The 10000-nt window shown below is 43.2% G+C and overlaps 4 protein-coding genes across 6 annotated transcripts in view; 3 read left to right on the top strand and 1 right to left on the bottom strand.

The window, feature by feature from the left end:
• tmem72 (transmembrane protein 72) overlaps nt 1–2669 on the top strand; it is a 9548-nt gene extending 6879 nt beyond the window's left edge. Inside the window, 4 exon segments of the mRNA XM_031579230.2 lie at nt 539–610; nt 924–1033; nt 1036–1062; nt 2024–2669. Coding sequence (XP_031435090.1) covers nt 539–610; nt 924–1033; nt 1036–1062; nt 2024–2424 — 610 coding nt within the window. The 3' untranslated portion in view covers nt 2425–2669.
• LOC116223095 overlaps nt 1–10000 on the top strand; it is a 234927-nt gene that overhangs the window by 100166 nt on the left and 124761 nt on the right. The window lies entirely within an intron of this gene.
• Nucleotides 6501–10000, top strand: part of rassf4a (Ras association domain family member 4a) — a 31955-nt gene continuing 28455 nt past the window's right edge. The window contains exon 1 of one of the 2 annotated variants that reach the window (XM_031579224.2): nt 6501–7138. The gene's annotated coding sequence lies outside the window, so the exon portion shown is untranslated. The remainder of the gene's footprint in view (nt 7139–10000) is intronic. The other variant, XM_031579223.2, reaches the window with a different exon arrangement.
• LOC116223227 (C-X-C motif chemokine 3-like) overlaps nt 7874–10000 on the bottom strand; it is a 5256-nt gene continuing 3129 nt past the window's right edge. The window contains exon 4 of the mRNA XM_031579236.1: nt 7874–8063. Coding sequence (XP_031435096.1) covers nt 7994–8063 — 70 coding nt within the window. The 3' untranslated portion in view covers nt 7874–7993. The remainder of the gene's footprint in view (nt 8064–10000) is intronic.

Genomic DNA, 10000 nt, shown 5'->3' with positions numbered 1-10000 from the left:
TGCTGTGGTGGGCTCTAAAGCCAGATTGGATTAGGTGTATTAGGTGTATTAGGTGTGTGTGTGTGTGTATGTGCCAGCATGTAGTATTAGTGTGAGACAGTATTGGTGGCTTCACTGATAAAGATCTAGGAGTCACTGATAAAGGTATATCCCAATATGGAGTTACTGAGAAAGGTATATCCCTCTATGGAGTCACTGATAAAGTCCTTATTTGGATTTATTGATAAAGGTATATGCCTATATGGATTTATTGATAAAGGTATATGCCTATATGAATTTTTTCGATAAAGGTATATGCCTATATGGATTTATTGATAAAGGTATATGCCTATATGAATTTTTTCGATAAAGGTATATGCCTATATGGATTTTTTTGATATAGGTATATCCCTACATGGAGTCACTGATAAAGGATTATGCCTATATGGATTTATTGATAAAGGTATATGCCTATATGGATTTATTGATAAAGGTATATCCGTTTCCTATATGCGATGTCTGGAGGTTTTCTGGAGGTTTTGATGTGTTTCTTGGCCAGGGTGTCCTCCGCGGGCATGATGCTGTTTGAAATGGCCTTCTTCATCGACTCACTACTGGACACCTGTCTCCCGTAAGTACCCAGCTACACAGCTGTCACATGAACACACACACGCACACACACACACACTTACCTAATCATAGACATGTCCTTATCTCCTGTAAAAGTACCCAACTACATGGCTGTCACATGAACACAACACACACACACTTACCCAATCATAAACATGTCCCATATTAAACAGCCAGGGAGTTTCTATATTAATTCTCCACTCCTTTTCTCCTCCTTACTACTTCATCCACCTCTCTTCACTGTCCCTCTATCCCATCCTTCCCCTATCTTCCCCTCCACCTCCCTGCTCTCTCCTCCCCTCTCTTCTCCTCAGCTGTCCTCCAGGCTGGAAGGTGTTTGTGGTGTGGAAGAAGATGGCTGGCCTGGGAGGCTTCCAGAAGTTTCTCTACTACACCATGATGTCGGTGGTGTGCTTCCTGCACCCGTGCTTCTCTGGCACGTGCTCATCCCAGGTGTGTTCACTAGTGTGTGTGTGTGTTCACTAGTGTGTGTGTGTTCACTACTGTGAGTGTGTGTTCTTTAGTGTGTGTGTGTTCACTAGAGTGTGTGTGTTCACTAGTGTGTGTGTGTTCACTACTGTGTGTGTGTGTGTGTTCTTTAATGTGCGTGTGTTCACTAGAGTGTGATTTCATGTGTGTGTGTGTTCATTAGTGTGCGCTCCTTCAGCGCTGTTCTCCAGTTTGTTGTTGCGTTTATGTTTCTCCATGTGTGTTCTCAAAGGTTCCTCTGGGTTCCTCCCTGTGTGCTCTTTATTGTGTGTTCTCCAGTTTTCTCCTCTGTTTGTTCTCTACTGTATTTCTCTGTTTGTGTTCTTGAGTGTGTGTTCTCTGGTGTGTGGGTTCTCTAGTGTGTGTTCTGTAGTAAGTGGGTTTTCTAGTGTGTGTTCTGTAGTGTATGTTGTGTTATCTAGTGTGGGCTATCTAGTGTCTGTTCTCCAGTGTGTGTGTGTTCTCTAGTGTATGTTCTCTAGTGTCTGTTCTCTAGTGTGTGTGTGTGTATGTGTGTGTTATCGAGTGTATGGTCTCTAGTGTGTGTGTTCTCTAATGTATTATTTAGAGTGTGTGTTATCTAGTGTGTGTGTGTTCTCTAATGTGCATGATCTAGAGTGTGTGTTCCTCTATGTGTGTTCGCAAAGGTCCTAGCGTAGCTTTGTCAGTTATCGGACTGTGTCAAAAATCGGCCATTCTGTTAAACAATCAAAATGCTAAGTTTAATAATGGATTAACAATCGATATGCTCACGCCGTCCGATAATTAACACCGTTACGATAACAAACAGCACACAGACTTTAACACCTTGGCCTAAAAACCTAAAGATAACTTCAGATAACTACAAAAAGATTAAAATATTGTGCTCTGAGCCAGGTGTAGCTTACCTGCCCCTGTGTTTACGTGTGGTGCCCCTCCATGTCAGGTACCATGCTGCTGGTCACCGGCTTCCTCAACTTCATCCTGAGCAAACGGAACAAGGCTGATGAGCAGAAGACCTACAGCGACCCCTCCCTCGATGACGTGCATGTGACCGAAGGGGGCGCCACTGAGCACACCTTCTCCTTCTTCCACATCATCACGGGGGGGCGCCCATCCTCTTTAGCTTTCCTGCCTAGCAACAGCCGTCTTCAGGTGCCCCAAAGTGTCAGTGCGGATCTCCAGGGGCGCCCGTCCCCCCCCAGACAGATAAGAAGGGGGAGCAATCGGCAGGGGTGTTTTGGGGGACACCCTGAGGATGGTGGTCAGGAGACGGAGATGGAGGAGTACCCCTACATGGACTCAGAGGAGACCACCTCCGACAAAGCACCCATGATCCCCTCATAGACTCCATGCCTACACTCTACTGTCCCTCAACAGACCCCATCTCTAGACTATACTGCCCCACAACATACCCCATCTCTAGACTATACTGCCCCACAACAGACCCCATCTCTAGACTATACTGCCCCACAACAGACCCCATCTCTAGACACTACTACCCCTCACATCCTATATAACCCTCCCCCACACACACACACACACACACACACACACACACACACACACACACACACCACACACACACACACACACACACACACACACATACACACCGAAGAGCATCAGTGGGGGGGTTAGATGCAGTACACTCACTCACAGCTAGTAGGAAGGGGGAGTGTACATACTAGATGCAGTATACTCACGTTCACATTAAACGGGAAGGGAGAAGGTAGACTATTTATCTCAGAGGTGCAACTGCTTCTCACTCTTTAGCCATTATATTAATCACAAGCTGTCGTACATAAATCAGATGTACATAATCATAATTGTAGTATAGTCTGTCAAGCAGTAGGAATGTGATATAAATGTGGTATACAGCATTGTCTGTAGATTACACGGTCACTTAGTGACAGGGTCTTTGGAGACCAGTGTTGTCAATTATCCTATGGGAATAAAATTTTATACTGTGGCGCTGATCTGTTTGGAACTGTTCTGAAATCAACAGCCGTGCCTGGCTTGATCCAGTTATGTTGTGTGCTGTCCAAACCACAACAAAGATGGAGTGTGTGTGTGAGTGTGTGTGTGTGTGTGTGTGTGTGTGTGTGTGTGTGTGCGTGTGTGTGTGTGTGTGTGTGTTCCACCCAGTGGTGTCTGCAGTATTCTCGTTCATGGTTTGCACACACAACCTGGAGGTGGCAGCAGCTCATTTCTCTAGAGGAACTATCTACTGACAGAGAGTAGTCTCAGACTCTCTCTCTCTCGTTCTCTCTCTCTCTCAGACTCTTTCTCTCTCAGACTCTCTCTCTCTCTCTCTCTCTCTCTCTCTCTCTTGCACGCACGCACGCATGCACGCATGACAGCGTGACAAAGACTGCACTGTAAAGCAAACCATGTTTGAAAAGAAATTGGTTGATTGGAACATATAGATATGTAGATATGTTACTATAGTCAGGCCAGAGTCAGGGATTGAACCCAGGACACTAGATTGCTAACCTAGAGCTTAGCCCACTGAGCAATGTTGGACCCAAGTGCAGAGCTAGTGTCAAAAAATAACTCCAGCATGTGATGTGACTAGTCCATAGAACACAAAGTATGTGTGTTTTGCGCACTGGTTCAACCTCACTATGATATCTAAACCAGTAAGTCTCATTTCCTCACACACTAAATCTGATTCAGTTTCAGGTTCTTGATCCGTTATCTATTTCTGTAGATTGCTAATGCAGCCAGAGGGAGGAAACCAACCAAACTCCACTTTTCCGTCACAGATAGAGAGCGTTGTCTGGGAGACGGGGCCAGTGACACACAGTGGCAATGGTTTCCACTGAGATCCTGCTTAGAATTCTCCTGGTAGCATCACCCCAGAGAGTTGACTGGTTTACAGTAGGAAGTCCTTGCAATAACAATAACAACAACAACAACAGAAACACACAAACATGTACTTAAACACACACAGGGTTCAGTGTGTGGTCTGGGGTAGGTCTCATGAACTCAATGTGTGTGTGTGTGAGTGTGTGTGTGTTTGCGTGTGTGTGTGTGTGTGTGTGTGTGTGTGTGTGTGTGTGTGTGTGTGTGTGTGTGTGTGTGTACTTGAGTCTGTGTGTGTGTGAGGACCCATGAACTCAATAACCTTGTCTTGAGACATCAGCAGACCCAGTTAGGACAGTGTCAGTCACATGAGATGGAAAACAAACAAAAAACCACCGTAACAAAAATAACAATTATACATTATATTATAACTAAATTATAATTAAAGAGTTATTGTTTTTATTACATCTCTCAGGGCAGTTTTTATATTTATATTATATTTACATATTTTATACACATCACATTTATTTATTTATTGACTCATTGACTCTAAATCTGAGAGAGTTAACTAAAAAGGCTAATTTTCATGTGCAGTCCCCGACCAGATGTTACAATGGGCTCCCTACGAATGAAAGCAAAGCTAAACAAAATCAAAAAACATGAGCCCATTTATGATTAATGCCGTATGATGAGTTATTATTTGTGCCATATTATGATTTATATAATATGCTGATTTATGGTCCATGTCATATGATGGTTAATGATTTATGATGAGTTATTATATGTGATGATTTCTGCTATATGATGATGGTAACTTTATTGGCATGCTCGGTCATGTCCAGTGTTAACAAAGCAGAGGGTTCCAATACAACATTGATAGTGATTAAAAGAAAGGCATCAACAAAGTTTAAGAATTAAATTGAATATTTACACACATACATGAGCATACATAAACATGTCACAGCAGTAAAAAAGGTGAAACATAAATCTCCTTGACAACAACATTAAACCACACAACACAGAACCTGCCGCACACACCAGTTTGTGTGGAAGAGACTTCTACCATAGAATCACACCAGTGTGTGTGTGTGTGTGTGGAAGAGACTGCTACCATAGAATCACACCCGTGTGTGTGTGTGTGTGTGTGGAAGAGACTTCTACCATATAATCACACCAGTGTGTGTGTGTGTGTGTGTGTGTGTGTGTGTGGAAGAGACTTCTACCATATAATCACACCAGTGTGTGTGTGTGTATGTGGAAGAGACTGCTACCATAAAATCACAGCAGTCAGAAACACATGTATTGGGTATCAAAGCTTACCCTGAGCCTGTTCACGATGCCAGCACATGACTACTGTCTCTACATTGGGGATTGGTGCTATAATCCTCCTCTATAACCAGGCCATAAAACTCTAAACTAAACAGCCTGCACTCTAACCTGACACCTGACCCTCAGCCAAACATCCCATAATCACATGTTCAGCTCCCACAAGCAGGAGTCTGAACTCTGAACTCTGAACCAGTCACCAGTCTCACTGCTCATCTGGTTTCAAACACAGACCATTTATGCACCATTAATTGTATGTTTAGGAGAGGGCATGGATTTGTTTTTCTATCTGTGTGTGTGTTTTTAGAGATTGTGTGTGTGTTTTGAGAGAGTGTGTGTGTGTGTGTGTTTTGAGACTGTGTGTGTGTGTGTTTTGAGACTGTGTGTGTGTGTGTGTGTGTGTGTGTGTGTGTGTGTGTGTGTGTGTGTTTTGAGAGTGTGTGTGTGTGTGTGTGTGTGTGTGTGTGTGTGTTGTGTTTGAAACTGTGTGTGTGTGTTTTGAGACTGTGTGTGTGTGTGTGTGTGTGTGTGTGTGTGTGTGTGTGTGTGTGTGAGTGTGTGTGTCTGTGTGTGTGTGTGTTTTGAGAGTGTGTGTGTGCTGACCCGGACAGGCTGGACATGAGGGCCTCAGGGGTCTGCTGACAGACCCTCCAAGTCAGATATGCTCTTTGTATTCTGCTGCTGGTCCATTAGACTGTGTGTGTGTGTGTGTGTGTGTGTGTGTGTGTGTGTGTCTGTATGTGTGTGTGTGTGTGTGTGTGTGTGTGTCTGTGTGTGTGTGTGTATATGTGTGTGTGTGTGTGTGTCTGTGTGGTGTGTGTGTGTGTGTGTGTGTGGTGTGTGTGTGTGTGTTTGTGTGTGTGTGTGTATGAGAGAGAAATAGCATTGTGCTGGATAGTACAAGGCTGTTAGCCACAGACTCTCTGTATTGGTGAACTGGGGTGTAAAGCCTCTCCAATCTCTCTGCCAACATACTCGCCTGGCTGGCTCCACACACACACAGACACACACACACACACACACACACACACACACACACACACACACACACACATACACACACACACACACACAAACACACAAACACACACACACATTCACACACACTTACACACTCACTCCCCAGACCACAAATGTGTCAGTGAAACATGTGATAATTCCATCACGAGGATTTGTATTTTTCCAGAGCCCGGCTGAGCGGTCCCTATCAGGAAGTCTCTGTGTCAGATCTTTCTTCTGCAGGGGAAGTGCCCTGGCTGCCACTCCGGTGCGCTCCACTAGAACCCACTTCCTCTGATAGCTGATCAGCTTCTCCGGCTCCCTCCCTCACATTTTCCCAATGCACATTCTTAGTCTCAGGCTGCAAAACAGGAAGCAACCTCCCAGTGTCAAAGCAACCCTGGGGAATCACGTCTCTTTAATTTGTCATTTAAAATCACCAAGAACGCGAGTCGTTATCATGTTCTCGCGCTACATCTGTTCATTGGTTGGGTGTTTTCTGCACGAGATTTACACTTACTAAGCCGAAGCGATGCGCCTAACAGCGATGCACCTTAAACTGGAGGTCTGATAAGGAGCGGACCTGTCCGTCTCCCAGGGCAACCGCTGACAGAAACGCCCCGCCTTCATTTTCATTCGTTCACCGTATCAGTTGGTGGAAGGATTGGTTTACAAAGATGTCGATCTATACGTGCCTTCTTACTAGGATATTTTTTGTCATACACGGCGGGGTCTCCGAAAGCAAGTAGGGTCATGCGCAAGGGGTGTGGAAATCGATAATGCCCCGAAGCAGTAGCAGAACAAGGGCATTTGCTCGCTTTACCGGATTAAAATCTGTCATCTGTATTTGAACATGGTGCGAATTTAATAGGTAGTTTTGTTAATCAAAGAAAACATCAGTCCACAGACATCGGCAAATAAACTGCTGGTAAGCCGCTTTTACATGCCGACACACTGAATGTTTGCGTTATTTTTAGGTATTCAGGTGGATTGTATTACGGTGTGTGTGTGTGTGTGTATTTGTTTGTTTGTGTAGGTCGACTATGGAAGTCACGCAGATATAATTGTTAGACAGTTTTCTTCCTCCTGTGTTTGCTATTTATCTTAATCTAAAGTCGTTTAGCTGCTGCCCCTTCAAATGAGAAACCTTTGCGAATGAAGATAATGTGACAAATATTTTCTTTAAACACACTGTAGCCTGAGCATTTGTTACTCGACTGTGTTAGCGGGAGGACGGTCCTGGCTCATTCCTCTTGTTTTACTGAGGGTCATCACTCAGATTACTTACTGTGGACAATTCCGCTATTTTCTGGGAAAGAGGCGCAACGTTGCACAGAACTCTCCAGCGCAACTGGAGAAAAAGCACGGACAAAGCTCTTCTCTGACGGGTCGCGTCTTGCTTTTAAGCCTTTGGAGGACGAGTAACGAGTTAAATAATTTATAACAAAAGCAGAAGACGAGGATGGTGTCAGACCATTCAATATTCACATTCTGCCATTATTTATGATATTACAGCGTCATATTATCATGTATAGTTTTTTCAACTAACGCAAAAAGAACGAAATGATCACACCCTCGATACCCCCTTCATACCATGCAATGAAGTTTGCAATGTTTTAACAGTATTAGGTTACAAAACAGTAAACAATTGGTGAACAGATTCTTAGCTGGCACAGCATAGTTTTATTATAAAAAAAAATACAAACACACTTGTTTTGATGATTGACATTGCAGCCGGTCAGTTAAAGGACGTGGCTTTAGTCTTTGGGGCAACAACGGAAAGTTAGTGTGCCTTGGCTTTGTTTCGCTTGGCTGGCCGCAGGCATACCTTCTTCCTGTGACTATTCTTGACCCTGGAGAGGAGAGGAGAGGAGAGAGAGGGGAGGAGAGAGGAGGAGACAGACAGAGAGAGAGAGAGGATGAGACAGACAGAGAGAGAGGGGGGAGAGAGGGGAGGAGGGAGAGAAGAGAGAGAGGATACAGGATAGGGAAACAGTGGAATAGGAGAGAGGAGTGTGTATACAGTATATTATGAATTTTAACAGAATGTTAAAGTCAGTGGTAAGGGGTTTACTAGAGTGTACTCTGGTTTAAACCAAATCATCCAGATTAGGATTGAATTGGTATCTCAGGTACATATTAGGCCTTGTGTGTGTGTGTGTGTGTGCGTGTGTGTGTGACCTCAGGTGCATCTAGGCTTTTTGTGTTGTGCTTGCTTGGCTTAAACTCTTCTGTGTGGATATTGGGTATAAAAGGGTTAATTATATAACTGTTGATGCAACTGTTGATGCAACTGTTCTGTGTGTGTGTGTGTGTGTGAGTATTTTGTGTTATGGCTTTCACTGTTCTAAGTTGACATTAGGTAGAAAAGGGTTAATGTTGTCTGTGACTGGGGTTATTATAACACAGGTGGTGTGTGTGTCTGTGTGTGTGTGTGTGTGTGTGTGTGTGTGTGTGTGTGTGTGTGTGTGTGTGTGTGCGTGCGTGCGTGTGTGTATGTGTGTGTGTGTGTGTGTGTGTGTGTGTCTGTAAGAGCACCATGGGAACTCAAGTGGTTCTTTTTTACTCAGTCATAGTGTTTGGACACTAAAGTTGGGCTTAGGCTATAGAACTAAAGCTGTAAAATGCTGCATTAAACAATCATTGAGGAGCACATTCATATATACTCCCAGCCTATCTAGTATGTAACAAGTAACAATTATGCAAGTATTACATCCCCAAATGCAACCGTTAAGACAGCTAAGAGAGTTTACATGGATGCTTATGCTGCTATGATAGTCTATGTTGAAGCTATAAAAGGCTATGTTGAAGCTATGAAAGGCTATGTATAGGCTATGAAAGGCTATGTTGAAGCTATGAAAGGCTATGTATAGGCTATGAAAGGCTATGTAGAGTGGAGGGGCACTACTGATTTGCACTGTTTTAAGTGATCTTGTATAGATAGAGTCACTGTCAAGAATTTAATATGGAACGCCCTATAATGTAAAAATACTCTTGCCTATAAACTCTTGTCGCAGTGTCTGAACACTCACGCCGTCATGTGTGTGTTAATGTCTGTTGGTAATGTGTGTGTTCATGTTTGTTGGTGATGTGTGTGTTCATGTCTGTTGCTTATGTGTGTGTTCATGTCTGTTGCATGTGTTTGCAGCTGCTGTGTTAGTGTGTGTGTGTCTTCATAAGTATTCAGCTGTAGGAGTGATGATGTACCTCATCATTAGTACCACTAGATGTCAGTGTAGCACACTTAACAGCCCATCTCAGAATCAGAATCAGAATCAGAATGAGATTTATTGCCAAGTAGGTTTACACCTACTTGGAATTTCTTTTGGTGTGAAGGTGCATACAGTAAACATAAAAACATACAAACACAATAAGTACTACACATAACATAAAAACATAAAAACACAAATAAGTACTACACATAAGAAAAGTACTACACATAAGAACCAAAAAACACAATATATACGATACAGATATATGAACAATGAATATAAAAAAGTAAAGTGTAAAGTAGAGTGTGTTTAGGTGAGAGGGTGCTATATATATAAGTGTGTTTAGGTGAGAGGGTGATATATGTTGTGTTTAGGTGAGAAGGTGATATATGAGTGTGTTTTGGTGAGAGGGTGATATATGAGTGTGTTTAGGTGAGAGGGTGATATATGAGTGTGTTTTGGTGAGAGGGTGATATATGAGTGTGTTTTGGTGAGAGGGTGATATATGTTGTGTGTTTTGGTGAGAGGGTGATATATGTTGTGTGTTTAGGTGAGAGGGTGATATATGAGTGTTTTTT

This window comes from Clupea harengus, chromosome 13 (genome assembly GCF_900700415.2).
Source record: "Clupea harengus chromosome 13, Ch_v2.0.2, whole genome shotgun sequence".
Lineage (NCBI taxonomy): Eukaryota > Metazoa > Chordata > Actinopteri > Clupeiformes > Clupeidae > Clupea > Clupea harengus.
The sequence above is the reverse complement of the archived record's forward strand: the minus strand, read 5'-3'. Positions and strand labels throughout refer to the sequence as shown.